This window comes from Acomys russatus, chromosome 19 (assembly GCF_903995435.1).
Source record: "Acomys russatus chromosome 19, mAcoRus1.1, whole genome shotgun sequence".
In the NCBI taxonomy this organism is placed as follows: Eukaryota; Metazoa; Chordata; class Mammalia; order Rodentia; family Muridae; genus Acomys; species Acomys russatus.
The window spans coordinates 35,997,884-36,016,124 of record NC_067155.1 but is presented as its reverse complement, the minus strand read 5'-3'; the positions used below and the strand labels follow the sequence as shown (position 1 = coordinate 36,016,124).

Sequence of the window (18,241 nt, the reverse complement as noted above, 5' to 3'; positions counted from 1 at the left end):
TCCATATGCCACCCAACCATTCACCATCCATCTGTTTATAGCCATTCATTCATTCATTCATTCGTTCGTTCATCCGTCTCCCAAGTGTCTACCACCCATTAACCTACTACCCACCTTCCATCCATCTACCATCTACCCATTTGCCCATCTCTCTGGCACGCTCTAGTCATCTGCCTACTACACATTTCCGTGCATCCATCCGTCCGTCCGTCCGTCCGTCCACGCACCTACCCATTTACCAACCCATCCACCCACCCACCCTTCTATCTACTGACCTGCCCAGCCATCTGTCTACCCACCACCCACAGGATCTTGCTCATGGTCAAGCATTAGGATGCAACACACCACTGCACTCAAGGAGCCATGATCTAGCAGGAACGAATGACGTAGGTTACAGATAATTGCCAACTTAGTGGGTACTGTGATGGCTGCCTTTTGTGAGAAGACTGAGGAGGAATGGGGAGGGGGTAGGTAGGCTTCCTGGCACACACAGATGGAGGAAGAGGAGGAGCAATGGAAGAGAGGCGGGGAGGAGGTGGGTGTTGAGTCACTCTTGTGATGGGCTCTGGAGGCTTGTGTCCCTCTGCCATCTGGCCATGCTTACCCGACTTGCAGATGGTGAACTCCATGGCGCCCCCCGAGTTGAGCAGCTTCTGCACCAGGGTCTTGGCCAGCATGGTGGGCGTGAAGAGCACAGGACGGCGGCGCTCGCAGTGGAAGGCACGTACAAGGCTGTAGGGGATCAGGGTGAGGTTCCGGCTGAGCTCGTTCTCAGGGTCCAGTTCTGATGGAGAACAGAAGAAGCAGGCCATCAGAGTCTGTCCTGCTCCAGGGCACACTCAGGGCATGGGGGCCTTGCACCCTCGTGGAACCTGGAGGTCTCTGGTGAAGGAGGGAGAGGGAGGGGGAGTGGGAATCACTCAGGTTATTCCCAGATACTTAGAACTCTAGCTCCAGAGGGCTCATCGCCCTCGTCTGGTCAGTGTGTGTACTGCACTCATGTGGCAAGAGTGGAGGCACATACCTTTAATCCCAGCACTCAGAAGGGGTATTTTAGAGCCACTCTGGGCACCCAGAAATGCCCGAGGGGGCTGTAGGGGAGACACACAGGAACCTTCGTGGGTTCTGAAATATGAGGAGTAGAGCCAGGTATGTAGTGGCTCACCAGGAACTAATGACCCAGCGGGTTGGAAGCCTGCCGAACCGAGGAGCTGGGCCTGGCTCAGTGGATGGACACAGTATTTGCTGTGAAAGTGTGGGAAGACCTGCCCTCATCTCTGGAACCCACGTAAGCATCCTGCGTGGTGTGTGCATTTACAAGCCCAGTGCCAGGGAGGCAGAGACAGGTGGGGACTTGCTGGTCAGTCAGTCTAGCCTCATCAGGATCAGGACAGGCCAATGAGAGAGCTTGTCTCAAAACAAGCGGGGGAGGGGGTGTTAAGAGGTGGCTCAGAAGTTAAGAGCACTTGCTGCTCTTGTAAAGGAACAGAGTTCAGATCCCAGCACCCACCTGAGGTGATGACTCCCAGATAGCTGTAACTCCAGCTCCCGAGGGCTCATCGCCCTCTTCTGGTCAGCGTGTGTACTGCACTCATGTGGCAAGAGTGTGTGCACCCGCGGGGTGTGGTGGCACACGCCTTTAACCCAGCACTCAGGAGTTAGAGGCAGGCACAGCAAACAGTTGTTAGAGAGATAAACTCTTTAGTAGATCTGCCTGCAAGTTGTGCAGGGAGTCACCCATGCGGCTGTCACCAGCCCAGTAAACTCACTGGCTCACCATGGTAGATTTAGCAGCACTTGATTCTTTGGTTGCTGTTGCCCTCCCTGTCTGGTGTGAACAGAGAAGGAACTCCTCAAGAAAAATCCTGCGGTGTGATGGTTCAGGCAGACAGCTGGGTGTTGCAGGAGAGTGGAGGGCGGCAGAGATGACCAGAGGGCAAGATGGCAGGGCCATAGGGCAAAGCTTTGGGATCTGTCACGGAAGGCAGAGACTTCCATTCTCCCAAAGCCCAGGGTGTTGGGAATCTGGTAAGGCCAGGTCCTTTTTCCTTTGCCCCTGGCCTGCCCAGTTTAGTGCTGAAGAGGCTGCCCTAATGGCCCACACTCAGGGTCTGTGTCTCTGTCCCTGAGAGCGCCCAGCTTGGCTGGAGGAGGCAGGGAAGGCTTACCGTCATCTGGAGGACAGGGCATGGGGCCACTTTTAGCCAGCTAGGTAAATAGTAAAAGGTGTTCAGTGGGGGAGAGAAGCCAATAAAGAAATGTCTTGGCAAATGGCTCTAGTCAGGGTGAGCATCTGGGCTTAACGGGACAATAAGAGGTGTCAGGCCAGAGCTGGGTGAGGGATAGGAAGATGACAAGATAGCAAGATGGCAGGGTTGGGTGGCTCTTCATGGGCATCCTTTTGGCCTTTTGTTTTATTTTGTTTGATAGGGTCTCACTATGTAGCCCAAGCTGGCCTTCAACTTTTGGCAATTCTCCTGGCTTAGCTGACTAAATCCTGTCTACTTCCTGACCTCTCTCTCTCCCTTCCTCCCTCCACTTCCTTCTCTCTCTCTCTCTCTCTCTCTCTCTCTCTCTCTCTCTCTCTCTCTCTCAGGCCAGAGGTCACTATTTAGTGTCTTACTGGGTGTCTTTCTCAATCACTCTACATCTTATTTTTTGAGACAGGGTCTCTCACTCAATAAGAAGCTGACCAATGGCCAGAGTGACTGCTCAGTGAACTACAGGAGGCATCTTCCTCTCTCTGCCTCCCCTGTGCTGGGATTGTAAGTGCAAACTGTAACAGTTCTGGGGCAAGCACTTTCCTATTGACGGAGCCATCTCTTCAGACCCCTCCCTCGTCTGTTCATCCTGCTAAGCCAGTCACAGGGGCAGATGCGGCTCCATAGGCGCGTGCGTGTGTGTGTGTGTGTGTGTAAAACGGAGAGGTCAGCCTAAACATGCTGCTGCTGGGCTGGGGGGAGAGGAGGGGCTGGGGGGGTGGTCCTCACACACCTTCATGTTTCTCTGTCGTCAGGAGTTTGGTGGCATCCAGCGAGGACCGGGAGAGGCTCCCCAGGGGGCTCCCAGAGATGATTCTCACACGCTCATTGCTGTTCATTCGTTTGTACTTGTTTTCTGACCGGCTGACAAACTGTGGGGAGAAGGAAGGTGGGGTAGGAGGGCAGCGCTTGAGAGTGGAGCAAGGGGGCAGGGCATGGGAGTGGGGACAGGGCGTGAGAATGGGGCGGGGGCGGGGGCGGGGGCGGGGCGTGAGAATGGAGCAGAGGGGCGGGGCATGAGAGTGGAGCAAGGGAGCAGGGCATGGGAGTGGGGACAGGGGGCGGGGCGTGAGAGTGGGGCGGGGGGCGGGGCATGAGAGTAGGGCAGGGGGGGGCAGGGCATGAGAGTGGAGCAAAGGGGGCGGGGCAGAATTCTTTTGTCTTCAAGTCTTGTGCTATACCAGGCAGACAGAACCAGCTAGGCCTTTTTTTGCAAACCTCGACTCTATTCTTAGGGGTCCAGGCCAGATCACCTCTGCTGTAAAGAACCAGTCCCTGCAGGAGACTCTGAAGCACCGTAGCTACCGTCCCACAAAGACACGACGACGACGTGCAGCTAACCGTTCTAGCTGGTGAGGACTCTGGTTGGCAGCCCCAGGTGCCCATACATGCTGCTGCAACCCTCCAACTCCCCCACATTGTTCGCATGGCACTCTGAGTTCTGGAATCATGGCTCCCTCACACAATTCATAGATACTTCTCTGGCCTGGACAGTGTCCAGGTGCTCACGAGGCTCCCTGGACACCTCCGAGCCTCGCCCCGCTTCCTTCGGCAGGAAGAGCTCACAGCCTTCCCAGTCCTAGTGTGCGCCAGCCTCACATTTTTATTTTTATATATATTTTTGAGACAGGGACTCATGTAGCTCAGGATGGCCTCCAGCTCACTAAGAGGCCCAGGAGGACCTTGAATAGGATCCCTTGAATCGTGCCTCTACTTCCTGAGTACTGGGGCTGCACGCATGCGCCATCATGGCAGGCTTACATGGTGTTGGGGAAGGAAGCCAGGGCTTCTGTGCGGGGTAAGCAAGCATTTAAACAGTTGATCCATGCTCCTAGCTTAGCCTTGACTCTTTGATGAAACTCTGATGGCTCGACCTTGATACATGGGCCTAATGGTGTCATAGTAGACAGAGGGTCCTGCCTTCAGGAGGCCTCATGCTCTGCAAGGTCCCCTCCAACACGCCTGTCTCTGTCACATGTTTGTATCTACCTGGGTTTTGGGGTCAAGGCGCTAGCTATTTCACACTGCACGTGCTGCATTAGAGTTTAATTAATGTGCACCTGTGCTGCATGCTCACACTCTTTGCTTTTCTCAACTATCAATACAAGAAATGGATGGGGCTGGAGAGATGGCTCAGTGGTTAAGAGCACCTATCTGTTCTTCCAGAAAACCTGAGTTCAATCCCCAGCGAGCATGTGGTGGCTCACAACCATCCATAATGTGATCTGATGCCCTCTTCTGGCCTGCAGGTGTACATGCAGACGGAGCACTCATACACAAAGTAAACAAATAAATCTAAAAAAGAAATGGGCATAGAGACAGACTCTGCATCTATATGAAGTCACTTAACAGCCTTGCCAATGGTCCTTGTATTAGCCCCACCTGAAATATTTTTTTTTTCTTTTGAAATTAAGTGCAAGGGGAAAACTCCTTCCTAGTTCTGAAGAGCTGAACTGTTCCACACACAGGTAAGATCCAAGGAACCTGCTGCTTTCTCTTATCTCCTTGGCCGCCGGGATGCTCAGGTGAGCAGCATGCTCCACCAGAGGAAACAAACTGGCCTAAATATCATGAGGGCTTGTTTTCTCTCCCGTATACAGCACATCTGATTTTTTTTTTCTTTTATATTTTAGCAGCTGAGTTGTTGAAGCTCTTTTGGCCTGAAGTTTCCTCAAATCTTTTATGAAAGTGAGACTGGCTTCCAGCAGGCACGGAGTCTGTCTACCGACCTGTCACTGTGAGGATAAAATGGGATGGGAGAAGCCAGGCACTGTGAGAAGCCACGAGGAGGCTCAGAAATACAAAGCCTCGTTATCTCCACACTGGCATCTCTTCTTGGTAGGCAGAGGGCAGATCCCGGCGTTAAAAGTCAGCGGGCTTCCGGTGACAGTGACCAGCCTTACCTGCAGGAGCTGACCAAAGAAGAAACTCGCTCTGGAGAGGCGGGGGCTGACCCGGGGGTCGCTGGTTGAAAGCGTCTCTGCTTCGGGCTGCAGGGTGTTCTGAAACGAGTTTGTCAATCAGCCTGGGGTTGAGCAAAGGGCTCCTGAGTGTGAGACTGTTGTGGAGAGATGGATACCTGACCCCAAGTCCCCTCTGGCCCGAGAGTCAGGTGCAGACCTGCAGCTGGGCAGCCCCGGAGGGGGAGTACAGCTGCTTTAGACCAGAGAGAGAAGGGTCAGATGAGTTTGTGAGTCTCTGAAGTGTCAGCTGGGGAGGGCTCGCGGGAGCTCCCCCTTCCCAAGGAACCAAGTCTCCTCCCTCCCCGTGCCCCCAATGCATCTTCCTGATGACATAGCAACATGGCCTGTTCCTGCTTCTTATGTGCAGGGGGGAAGTGGGAAGCTGGAGGGCAACGCTCCCTCCCCCCCATCACTTTTTCATTTACAGCCTGACCCCAGCTCACTCCTTCCTCTCCTCCCAGTCTCACCCTCACGCCCCCCCTTCCCTCATTTCCCCCAAAGGGTTACCCAACCCACCCTGCCACCTCAAGTCACAGCAGGACTAAGAGCATCCCCTCCCACTGAGGCCTGACTGACATGGCAGCTCAGCTAGGTGGAAAGGGCTCCAGAGGCAGGCAACAGCTCTGGAGACAGCCCGTACTCTTGTTGTTCTTAGCTGACCCATATGAAGGTCAAGCTACGCATCTGTTACATATGTGTATAGAGGTCTAGGTCCAGCCCACACATGCTCTTTGATTGGTGGTTCAGCCTCTGGGAGCCTTAGTTGCCTCTGTAGGTCCTCTTGTGGTGTCCTTGACCCCACTGGCTCCCTCTATCCTTCCTCCCATTTTTCCACAGAACTCCTCGAGCTTGGCCTATTTGACTATGGGTCTGTGCACCTGTCTTCATCTTTGTGGTTGGTGTGTGTGTGTGTGTGTGTGTGTGTGTGTGTGTGTGTGTGTGTGTACCTACCCTGAGGCTGCGCAGGGTGTGGTGAGCGCTGTCCGCCTCCTCTCGGCTGCCTCTGTGAACCAGTCGCTGGAGCTTTACTAGGAGAAGCTGTTGAGCTCTGCGGAGGGGACAGGGGTGCAGCCTCAGGGCTAGAACTAGGCAAGGTGAATGGGCCGCAGACTGAAGGAACTGGGTCTGAGGAACCCCTGCGCAACACAGGGCTCTCATTAGGGTTGGGGATCCAGCCTCCTGCAGACCAGCTGTGGGGTCGAGACCTTGCACCTGGGTTACTTCACTGACCAGTCTTTCTGACTGGCTGAGACCCACTGCCTGTGACTGTCCGAGCAGCAGCAAGGGCCCAGAAGAGCAGGTGTCATTGCGTGGAAGAACAGGTGCCCTATAGCCCTGGCACCTGCTGGGGTTCAGTCCAGGATAATTAAAAAGAAAAGACTAAAGACTGGGGCATGGCTCAGAGACACAACAATTACCCAACATGCCCCAGGGCTCTGGGTTCCATACTCTTCCCCCTTGACCTGAAACCTAGGATAGAAAGAAAAGGCCAGGCAGGACTGTCATTGCAGCTGCCTTGGGAGGGGAATGGTTAAGGATAAGGAGACTGTAAGTTTAACTCCAGGCTGGATGACTCAGTCAGACTATTGAAAGAAAGAAAGAAAACAAGCAAGCAAGAAAGAAAGCAAGCAAGAAAGAAAGAAAGAAAAAAGAAAGAAAGAAAGGAAAGTGGGCTGGGGTGTGGCTCAGTGATAGAGCACCTGCCTAGAATCTCCCAGTGAGGGGCTGGGGTGTGGCTCAGTGGTAGAGCACCTGCCTAGAATCCCCCAGTGAGGGGCTGGGGTGTGGCTCAGTGGTAGAGCCCCTGCTTAGAATCCTCCAGTGAGGGGCTGGGGTGTGGCTCATTGGTAGAGCCCCTGCCTAGAATCCCCCAGTGAGGGGCTGGGGTGTGGCTCAGTGGTAGAGCACCTGCCTAGAATCCCCCAGTGAGGGGCTGGGGTGTGGGTCAGTGGTAGAGCCCCTGCCTAGAATCCCCCAGTGAGGGGCTGGGGTGTGGCTCAGTGGTAGAGCCCCTGCCTAGAATCCCCTAGTGAGGGGCTGGAGTGTGGCTCAGTGGTAGAGGGCTCTACAGCATGCCTGGTGGTCACTGGACAGAGAGTGCTAGGAGTCTTGCAAGGGCATTGAAGCCTTCCACAGAAGGGGGTTCCAGTAACTTCCAGTTCCCCAGGCTGAGGGAGCTGCCATCCTCAGGCGGTCTGGGAGCCTCTCCCCCATCCCAGCTTACCGGCTGTAGCTGGGGATGGTGCCCATGTCCAGGTCTTGGTCTGTGAAGGGGTCGACTCGTGCACATAGCCACTCGTGCCTGTCCTGGTACATGGTGTCCAGGACGTGCACCACATCGTCACACTTCAGGGACATGGAGCAGGCATCCAGCTGGCTGGAGATGTTCAGGTTCAGGCGGATGTAGAACGAGTCCCCTGACGTCACCACACCGTCCTCCATCTCCTTCAGCAGCTTCCGGTATCCTGAGGGGGAAATAACCAAACACTGTGGCACCCTGGGGACGCCTCACCTGGGTGCCTGCCTCCCTCCTTGTGAGCGGGCAGCCATGCCATCTATGGGTTTCCCTTTTTTGTTTTTGGTTTCTAGGAAGCTTGGAGCCGAAACCTGTGCTAGCATCTGTGTTGTGGTCTCCAAGCCATCTCTGCCAGTACAAGGAGCTTACTAACTGGCAATTAACATGCTGTAGGCTATATGCGTCCCTCAGCTCAATACGTTTCCACAAACGCATACATGTGGATAGCTCCTACACTGAGCCCTTTGCTAATGGGCCTCCTCAGGTTAACTTTATCCTGATTGCTATTGTCCTAGCGATCTGTACCTCACGCTGCACAAACGAAAACAGGTACCATGAGCACCTTTGCTTCTGGCTGATACTGCTCAACATTATGTTTGTAAGACACGGCACTGTGGCACACGTTCCTTTTCATTGCTGTATAGTACTCCACGCTGCTGTGTGTTACTCAGATATGCTATTTTTTGGGTAGACAGATGTCCTCGTCTTTCTTGGATATAAAAACAGAAGTTGAGTCACCAGGTCACAGTGAATCTGTGTGGAAACTTTAGTAGCTACAGCCAAATGAGTTTCTAGGTTAATAAGACACATGCTATCAAGGCCAAATGTTTCTGGTCTTTTGAGTAAAAATTCGCAAATAACTTCGGAAGCATTCAGGGCTGCAAGCTGTCAGTGAATGCCTATGGTAATATACCTATAATTTTTATCCCCAGAGTAGCACCATTGACAGAGGGTTGTGGGTCAAAGTGGGAGCTGTAACAAGCGGGGACCTAGTGGGTCATTCATGAGTCCTTCAGGGGTGTCCTAGCTTCACCCAGCACTGGCTCAGAATCCCTAACACCACCCAGCATCCCTGAGTTTGAGCTCTTTTACTTTGGGGCCGGGGTTTGGAGGGTTATACTGCCATTCACCTCTAGGGGGCGCAGCTCACTTTGCAGCCCTGTGGCCGGCCAGCGAAGGTGTACCCTTGAGATTTATTGATTTTTGTGCTGGCCTGGGAAGGCCACCCTCAGGAGCTGGTAGGAGCATGTGCCGTGAGTGAAGGTGACTAGTGTTCTAAGTGCCATCTTCTTCACCAGGGTGCTGCTGGGGAAGGGGCAGGAGGGCGGCTGGGAAAAGCTAGCTGGCTATTTATGCTCTGCTCAAATATTCATGATTACTGTGGTTAAAAATAAGACCCAGCTGCAGAGGCAATCACGCAGGAAAACCCAGAGGTGAGAATGAGAATCCAAGCCATCACCCAGGCAGCAGGGATGCTGGGGGCGGGGGCGGCTGGGCCAGACGGGGAAGTGGGGAAGCAGGGTTGCCTGCCTGTCAGGGGCCCTCATGGGCTTGGCTCAGAGGCTCTGCCTGTTGATAGGCTGGGAAGCCTGACGCAGGGGACAGATGTCACCCGCTGCAGGGAAAGGAGCCAGCCAGGCTGCTGGAGCTGTGTCCTCTGTGTTTGCCCCGGAGATTTATGGACTTGGTTCAGGGTGGCGCAGAGCGTCGCCATCCTGATTTCCTCTTGGCTCATTCCTCACGGGGGGCACAGGTGAGCAAGGGGGTGGCTCCAGGAATGGGTCCTGTATCCCACCCTCGTGTGGACCAGGTCCAGCCCAGGCCTTACCTTCATGGTTGACCTTGTAGTGCAGGGTGACTGGCCCGCTGCACCTCTGGATGGTCCAACGGGCCTCTTCCTTCGTGCAGGCATCCAGTGGAACGCTCTGCCTTTCGCCTCGGATGCAGCCTTCTAGCTACAGGGCGAAAACAAGATGGGCAGCGTGGCGGGGCTAAGGCGGCTTCCCACGGGAACAGCCTTCTTCAGACATAAGGGCATCTCGTGCAATGGGGCTGCACATGACTCTGGGGGTGCACGCATGCGCACATGTGTGTGCCTAGAAGAGGCGGGCCAGGGGCTACCCCACAGCTTCCCCCCTCTATCTCTCACCAGCAGTAGTTGGTGGCCCTCACGCAGCCCGGCCCTCTCAGCCAGCGAGCCTGGCTTGACGGAGTGAATGAAGCTCCCGTGCGCGTTGCCGCCTAGCAGTGTGAGCTGTGTGATGAGTCCATCGCCGTTCAGAGTTGTATGTTGCACCAAGGGGCCAGTGCCCCGCACATGGCCCCCAGATGTGACCGACGGCCGGAAAGGCCTGAGTTGGGAAATAAAATAGGCAGTTCGGTTCAAAAGGGAAGGGATGGACCTTTCTAGGACATGCTAGCAGGCTGGGAAGGAGTCTGGTGGCAGGATTGCAGGTGTCTTTGAAGCTTGGGAGCCTCCGGGTTCTAAAGGACAGCCACCTTCCTGGCCCCGGGAAATAGGAGTGGCTGACTACCTGCCCCTTCCTCTGTGTGCCTAGGTTTCCCTTTCCTCTCCCCTCTTCTGTCTCCTCCCCCCCCCTTTTTTTTTTGAGACAGGGTTTCTCTGTGTAGCCCTGGCTGCCCTAGAACTCACGCTGTAGACCAGGCTGGCCTCGGACTCACAGAGATCTTCCTGCCTCTGCCTTGTGAGTGCTGAGATTAAATATGCGTCCCACCACCACCGCCCGGCAGTGTCTAGGTTCCTCATCCTGGACAGTCAAGGAACAGGTGGAGTGGTCCCCTCTACCCTCCCCAAGTGCCCCCATTCCCCTGCTTTGAGATAGGTCTCACGTAGCACAGGCTAGCTGCCAACTCACTAGGTATCAGAGGCTAACCTTGAACTTCTGATCCCCTGCCTCCACTTCCTGAGTGCTGGGATTGCAGGTGTGCACCGCCTCGTCTGACATACGTGCTGCTGGGGATGGAACCCACCCAGGGGTTCCTGCGTGCTAGGTGGGTACCATCCCCCTAGTCTGAGGGACTGATTTGAGAAATGAGACCCTGGACTTAGTCTTAGAGCACACAGATGGTCCCCTCTATAGGGAAGTGAGAGGAAGATGGTCTTGAGTCCCATCCTGGAGCCTGCATTTGGCCACTCCCACCCGTGGTGACGTTGTCCCGTCCCTTGCCCTTTGGCCTCTCTCTCTCTCTCTCTCTCTCTCTCTCTCCCCCTCCCTCCTTCCTTCCCTCCCTCCCATCTGTCTCTGTCTGTCTCCCTCCCTCCTTCCTTCCTTCTCTCCCTCCCTCCATCTGTGTCTGTCTGTCTGTCTGTCTGTCTCTGTGTGTGTGTGTCTGTGTATGTGTAGGTCAGAGGTCAAGCTCAGGTGTTGTTCCTCATCCCCCTTGTTTTTTGGTAGAGTCCCTCACTGGGTCTGACGCTTGCTGATAGCATGCACATGTCACCACACCCAGCTTTTCATGCAGGGTCTGGGGAGTTGAACTCGGGCCTTCATGCTTGTGTGGCAAGCGCCATCTCCTGAGCCTTGGCCCCATACCTTTCTAAAGAGAACTTCCGGAACATGAGGTTGACCTGCTCCAGGTCGTAGGCATCCAGTCCCTCTGACTGGTGTGAGGAGGAGGAAGAGTGGATGGAGGGGGGTCCGAAGGAGTAACGTTCGTGGTTGTCATCTGTGGAGGAGCAAGGGCTTGTCAGGACTCAGGAGCACTAGGGGAGCACCACCTAGGACCACCCACCCTTGTCCAGCAGGGGGCTAAATAGCAGCACAGCCCCGTAGACCGGAATTTGGCGTCAGTCTCCAGAGGCAGAGCACATGGTTGTAGTATGTAGCACAGGCTATCTTCAAACTTGCCATCCTCCTGCCTCCATCTCGCAAGTGCTGGGATTACACGTGCAGGGATCTGGGATTGGAACCGTGTGGCTCTTACTACACTCCCCCTGTTTCCTGCCACCAGGGCAGATGGTAAAGTCCAAATTAGACATCCTCCTGCCTCTCTTTTTAAGGAACCTCACCAGACACCTGTGTGCAGGAAGCTAGGAGGCCAGAAGAGGGCGTCTGGTATTCTCTCTCACTTCCCACTTGCTCCACCTAGGGTCTCTCCCCAGACCTGGGGCTCATGCCTTCTCAGATAGGCAGGAGGCTAGCCAGGCCCAGCGGCCTTGTCTCTGCGCCCCTCAGAGTTAGGCTTAGAGATGTTTGCAGGGACATCCATTGCTGTGAGGATGCTGGGAGCCCAGCTCCAGCATCACAGCTTCACAGTCGTGGAGCAGGAACCCTTAGCCGTGCAGCCATTGCTCCAGTCCCCAGTTCTGTCTGTCTTGAAAGTGGGCTCTGGGCTTCTCACTTCCACACCTGCCTCCAGCCGTCTCATCACCCTCCCTGCTAAGACTCTCAGACTCTGGGTTTGGGGGGGCCTGGGGTCCTTATCTTCTTTTCCCACCTCAACTGGACTATAAGTTCCCAGGGGTGATGCTCACCAGAATAGAGGGTGAGGGACACACCTGGTCCTGCTTGGGGCTGATAACAAAGGCCAGTCCTGCACAAGGAGGTTTTCCCGATACCCACGAGATACTTTGGACGCCTGCCCAGGATTCACTTCCCAGCTTCCCCTATTCTAAAATTCTCTCGCTCCTTTTCATTAACCAGTCTCTATTAGGTGCTAACCCCTCTTTAACACTTGATAGCTTACGATGGCCCCCAATTGTGGAGGATCACACTAATCTTTACATTTTATCTGCTGGTGGCCTCTGCTAGTTAGTGGGACAGACGGGATTGGGGAAGACTGGACTCTGTGTGTATGTGTGTGTGTGCGCGTACACATGCTAGCAGGGCATGTCTAGAGAATTCTGAGGCACAGGAGCCTAACCTGCAAGCACGGGGGTGGGGTGGTGGTGGTGGTGGTGCAGGGGGGGAGGGAGGGGAGTTGGAGACACCTGAGGCATGGGCCCATCTCCAGGCTCTCCTCTCTGTCTGAGATCCAGTCAGACATACACCTTGGGTTCATGGGGCTAACACTATGGTCTCTGCCAGAAGGGATGTTGGGACTGGGACTGAGGTGGGAGCCCTGGCTGGGAGGGGCAGGTCATTTGGGCCACACACATGCTCTATGTCCCTGGAGTACAGGCCCTCAATTCTGGTTCTCCATACATACAGCCTATGTATGGCTAAGAGAATTTCAGTGTCTCCAACGTGGACTATTTGAGGACCATCCACCTCCAATTTTATGTAGCCAAGGCTGGCCACCATTTCTGTAAGTAGCTGAGGATGACCTTGAACTCCTGATACTCCTGCCTTTACCTCCCAAGTGCAAGGATCCTGGGAATGTGATATCAATCCCAATTTCTTGTGGTGCCAGGGTGGAATCCAGGGATTCATGCATGCTAGGCAAACACTAGGTTAACTGAGCCACACTCCAGCCCCTCACTGGGGGATTCTAGGCAGGTGCTCTACCACTGAGCAATACCCCAGCCCCTCACTGGGGGATTCTAGGCAGGTGCTCTACCACTGAGCAATACCCCAGCCCCTCACTGGGGGATTCTAGGCAGGGGCTCTACCACTGAGCCACATCCCAGCCCCTCACTGGGGGATTCTAGGCAAGAGTTCTACCACTGAGCCACACCCCAGCCCCTCACTGGGGAATTGTAGGAAATCAATTTGCAGATGAGCCACATTCTGAGTTCTAAAATTATTATTATTATTTTTATCCATGGCTTTTCCTTTTTTTCTTCAGTTGGGTGGCTGGTTGTCCCTATATATCCCAGAAGCGCCCTGGTCTCTGGCTCGAGCCTATGATCAGACTTCCTCCCATGCCCTCCCAGGTCACCAGGGCTCCTCCGGACCTGGCAGACACACACCGTCAAGGTCTAAGGCATCAAATCCGCAGCTATCATTGTCCTCTTCCACAGTGCTGCAAGACACAAGGGGGCGGGGCGAGGACACTGGTGTGAGTATGTGCTGCGGGCAAACGAGGTGTGTGGGTGGAGAGTCTAGAATGTTCTGGCTTTCCATCTGGCCTTCTAGGAGGGCAGTAGAGGAAGGGGGGGGCGGGCTCGATGAGGAGGATGGGAATACGTGAGGAAGAGGGACTAAACCATCCGGGAAGGCAGCCCTGGTGGGTCTGCGTAGCCCACGTCTCACAATGGCTGAGGAGGCTACAAGGGGAGCAGGTCAGCAGAGGCCCAATGTGAACAGTGGGCCCCCTTCTCGCCTTTCCTTCTTTGTCATTGAGAGGCCTAAGGGGTTCTTACCAATACAGGGGACCTGGAGACAGGGTCAGCCAAGACCTCCCCCTGCCACTCACCTGCGGTGTGGGACATCTTCCTTGCAGCGCCTGACAATGGAGTCATTTCCCGGGGGCTCCGCCATGATTGACATGATGCTGCTGCGACTCCGATGGGGTTGCTGTGAACAGGGCACAGCTGTGTTACCGTATATTTATCCCGTGATGCCTCCGTGGGCATAAATATTATATACACGAGAACTAAATTTAACTTGGAACGTTCCTTCCCACCCTGACTCCGGCAGCATGGGCTGAGCAAGCTGGTCCTCAGCATGACCTTGGCTGGAGGAGGCTGGGCTCAGCCCTAGGGCAGACAGTGGAGCTTGGAGCACAGCTGTTTCCACATCTGCTCGCTGGGAGAAGCAGACGGAAACTGCTGAGCTGGGGAGGCAGGGTCCAGACCTCGTGACCCGACACAGGCTAGGTGCTGTGCGCCCCGCACCCCTGCTGCGTGTATTTGCAGGCTCTGCTTTGGACGTGGTCGGTGTGGAGAGGGGTGCTGTGCGGGGTTGGAGTGGGTGGGGGAGAGGCAGGGTGGGGCAGGGAGGGACAAGGACCTTGGATTTTGGCACAGGGAGCTGATACCAGGCCGTTGTACATTCATTACCAAATTTCTGCTTTCCCCCTGCCCCCGGGGGTCTGATTTGAGAAGCTGAGCTGACATTTTTTTCCCAGGGCACCCCTCAGGCTTAGAATTTCTAATCTTGTGCCTTCTGCCAGGGACAAATAGATAGCTGGATGTAACTGAAGGGCTGGGGCCCTGCCTAGCTCTGTCCCGGAGTGGGGGTTCTTCCTTTCCTGCTGTTCCAGCAGCCCCCCCCCTTCAGTCCCCCCAGGACAATGGCCCGGGGTTGCCTGGGGCTGTAAAGTTGCAGCATTTGTGCTGCTTGCCACCGCCCCTTAGGAGGCCCATCTCCTCCCCCCACCAAGTGTTAAATTGGGAAAGGAGGCGGCAGCGGGAAGGTGTGAATGCATTGCTGGGCTGGGGAAAGGGAAACTTCTTTAAATAAACATTAGTGAGGCCCCTAGGCTCAGCCCCGGGGACTCGGAGGAGGGTGTGCAAGGGGGGTGGGAATTACGGCAGCTCACCATCTTGGAGAAAGAGCTGGTGACGGGCAGAGAGCGTGAAGAACTGGGGCTACCGTCTGTGAAATCCTCTTCGTGCCCCCTGACTGTCCTCATCAGAGCAGCAGGAGACAGGGAGAAGCCACACAGAAAATAGAAGGGAGAGAAAAGGGAGGGAGAGGGAAGTTAATGGGGTTCGCCTGACAGGTGTTGGTGTTGGTGAGCAAGTCAGGAGCTTGCTCTGCCCTCTGTGGCAACCTGGGGAGCCACAATAGTAAAACCTCCACTTCTCATTTTCCAGCAGGTGGCACTTTTTTTTTTCTTTCAGGATAATATATCCTGTCCCAAGCAAGGCTGGCCAAAGGTGGCTGCAGTCAAGACCAAACCATGTCACTAAACCATGGGAGGACTCATGGAGCCCCGCCCCCCCATCGCCTACCTCTATGAGAAAGCATTGTCTGTTTTCCCATCATCAAAACGGGTCCCACTTTTCCCTGCTGGACAAGGTGCACTGGTGGCAGAGCACAGCAAGAGAGGGGCAAGCTTGTCACTTCCTGAGCAAAGCCCTCCCTGTTGCTCCTTGCTCTTCAGGGGGCTGCTTTGGTGTTGGTGTGACCATCTTCCTCAGCTTTTAAGTGACAGACCTGCTCTACCTGTACCTTGAGGTGCCTTGACCTGTATGCATGCACAGCCACATAGACACGGGTGCCGATTCTGAATGAACTATGAGGGAAGTCTTGCACTGTACTTCCATGTACCCCTAGATCCTCATACTGATGGATAACCTGTCGGGCCTGGTGAACAGTGATGAAGAGCACCCGCCCTGGTCCATTAGCATCCTTCCTCTTCCTTTTAGCAGGGATATTTTATCTGCATTCCACAGGCCACAGGCCCTTTGCGCATCACATCTGGATAAGGAATGTCACTGAGACACCTGATGTAGCTCACAAGGTGGCTCACCCAGATCCCAGTTTGAATTTAGGTCTGAACTGTTCTTGCTTACCCTCCCTAACGTCACTACAGTAGAATGGAGGTAACTGGGATGGACCTCTGGGTGGTGTGGCTGCTCTCTGTCTGAGGCTTCACTCCTCTCACACTCTTTCCTGTACCCCACACTTCCCAGATCCACCCCACTCCTTTTGTTCCTCCCTTTGTACAGACTACGCCCATGGATTTAAATTCTCCCATTAAATGAATGTCTCAATATTCTTTCAGCTGCTTCCTGGGGTAGCCCTTGGCACCTTCCACCTTCTTCCTGTGACCCTGAGTTTGAGTGTATGGGCTGTAGGGATACATTCTAGAACTTTCCAGCATCTGCCACATAGCAGGAGCATCATTTGTCTTGCAACCCCACCCCCCTCCCCCTAGACAGTTACCACTCCTAGAGAGTGAGGCTGAGAGAGGAACCCCGAAGACAGTATGCCTTGGAGAGCCAGGAATTTGTGACTGAACTGGTGGCCTCACACACCTGGGCAGTGCCAGCCACAATCTTAGATGAGGAAGGTCAAAAGTCCCTTTACACACGATCATGCTCAGCTCAGGAGTTAGGGAGATGGCTCAGTATGTATAGTAGATAAAGCTTACCGTACAGGTATGAGGGCGCGAGTTTGGATCTCCAGCACCCATGCAAATGCTCGGGATGTGTGGCAGCCAACCTGCCATCTGACACTCAGTCGAGACCACCTGGAGAAACCTGGCTAGCTACTCTACCCTTATCCATGAGCTCTGGGTTCAATTGAGAGATCCTACCTCAACGAATAAAGTTGAGGAGCAATTGAGGAAGACTCCCAAGCCAGCCTGGTGTCTCTGCATGCACACACATAGGAACAAGCATACACACACGCATAGACCTCACACTAATACTCATGAAAAAGGAAATTAATTAAAGATGCTCCATTATCCAAGAGGGCCGCAGAGGCAGCGCACTGAATGGACAGAGCATGGCACACTTTGACTGATGGCAAACAGTAGCTATTGGCTGATTGACACTTGCCACACTGATACCCCTGAGGCCTTGCTCAGGTTGAACTTGCAGGGCCGCTCACTGCAGTGGGAGAAACAGATGGAACAAGAGAGGGAGAGTGACAGAGGAGCAAAGGCAAAAAGGATCAGGGCAGCTCACTAACCTTGAAACTCAGATGCTTGCTTCATGCTGATGGGGGATTTGGCTCTCTGCAGCTGAAAGAGAGAGGAAGGGAAGACACCAGGCAGAGGACACAAATCAAACAGGGCCCTAGACACATGTCAGCACAGCTAAGAGAAAAATAAAACAAACCGCCTGATCCCCAGCTGCCTGCCTTGGCTCATACATTTGCCGCCAGTCTCCTGCAGTTGGGACAAGATGTGGCCTCTCCCCAAGGTCTGGATCAGCCAACTGCCACTCCAAAGGAGCCCCTACCCAGAGCTCTAAGATATTGAGGCACAGGGGCCCTGTATGCCAAGATGAAACATGTGCAGGGGACCTATGTGAGAGGCTGGGCTCCAGAGAAGCTACCTGCCACCCATGTGCTACCCTCTCCCATTAGCACATAGAAGCAGGAGTAATTAGGCTCCGATGAGGTGGTCCTATCCACAAAATATTCATCTACCCATTCACCTGCTATCCACTCACTTATCATTGCATCATCCACACATGCATGGAAATATCCATTTAGTCACACATCTATTCATCATCCATCCATCCACTCATTCACCCACCACCATTCTGTGTAATTGTTTATCTACCCATTAATTTACTATCTACCTATCTATCAATGAGCTATCAATTCACGAAAGCATCCATCCATCCATCTATCCATCCTTCCTTCCATCCATCCATCCATCCATTAATCTGTTATCCAACCATGTACTCATGCATTCATCTTTGTAACTGTGTCATCCATTCTCTTTAATCCATCTATGTGCCCATCAATCATCCATCCATGTAACAATCCATCCACACATCCATGCATCATCCATCCTCCGCCTATCCATCCATCCATTGTCCATCTGTGTAATGATTCATCCATTTACACATCCACCCATTATCCACTTACCCATCGAACAACCCAACTGCCTACCCATCAGTCTACCATCTATCCATGTAATCATTCACTTACCAATCTATCCATCCACCCACCCACTCATCCATCAGTCCATCATCCATTTTGTAACCGTTCATCCATCTACCCAGTCCTCCATCATCCATCATCCTACCCATCCATGTTATCATTAATCCATCTACTCATCCTCTCACTCATCCATCCCTTCATCTTCCTACCTACCCAACCAATGCGTTTATCCTCCCATTTACCCACCCACTGACTCATGAACTCCCTCAGGACCAGCCATATGCTACGGATCTCTCCCTGGGCACCAAC

The 18,241-nt window shown here is 54.0% G+C and overlaps 1 protein-coding gene across 1 annotated transcript in view; it reads right to left on the bottom strand.

The window, feature by feature from the left end:
- The window catches only part of Card11 (caspase recruitment domain family member 11), a 131,557-nt gene that overhangs the window by 5,909 nt on the left and 107,407 nt on the right, over positions 1–18,241 (bottom strand). Inside the window, exons 10-21 of the mRNA XM_051161156.1 lie at positions 17,010–17,060; positions 14,907–15,005; positions 13,839–13,939; positions 13,393–13,445; positions 11,075–11,207; positions 9,670–9,871; positions 9,349–9,475; positions 7,449–7,689; positions 6,176–6,272; positions 5,165–5,263; positions 2,995–3,133; positions 605–784 (exon numbers count right to left, since the gene is read on the bottom strand). Coding sequence (XP_051017113.1) covers positions 605–784; positions 2,995–3,133; positions 5,165–5,263; positions 6,176–6,272; positions 7,449–7,689; positions 9,349–9,475; positions 9,670–9,871; positions 11,075–11,207; positions 13,393–13,445; positions 13,839–13,939; positions 14,907–15,005; positions 17,010–17,060 — 1,522 coding nt within the window. The remainder of the gene's footprint in view (positions 1–604; positions 785–2,994; positions 3,134–5,164; positions 5,264–6,175; positions 6,273–7,448; positions 7,690–9,348; positions 9,476–9,669; positions 9,872–11,074; positions 11,208–13,392; positions 13,446–13,838; positions 13,940–14,906; positions 15,006–17,009; positions 17,061–18,241) is intronic.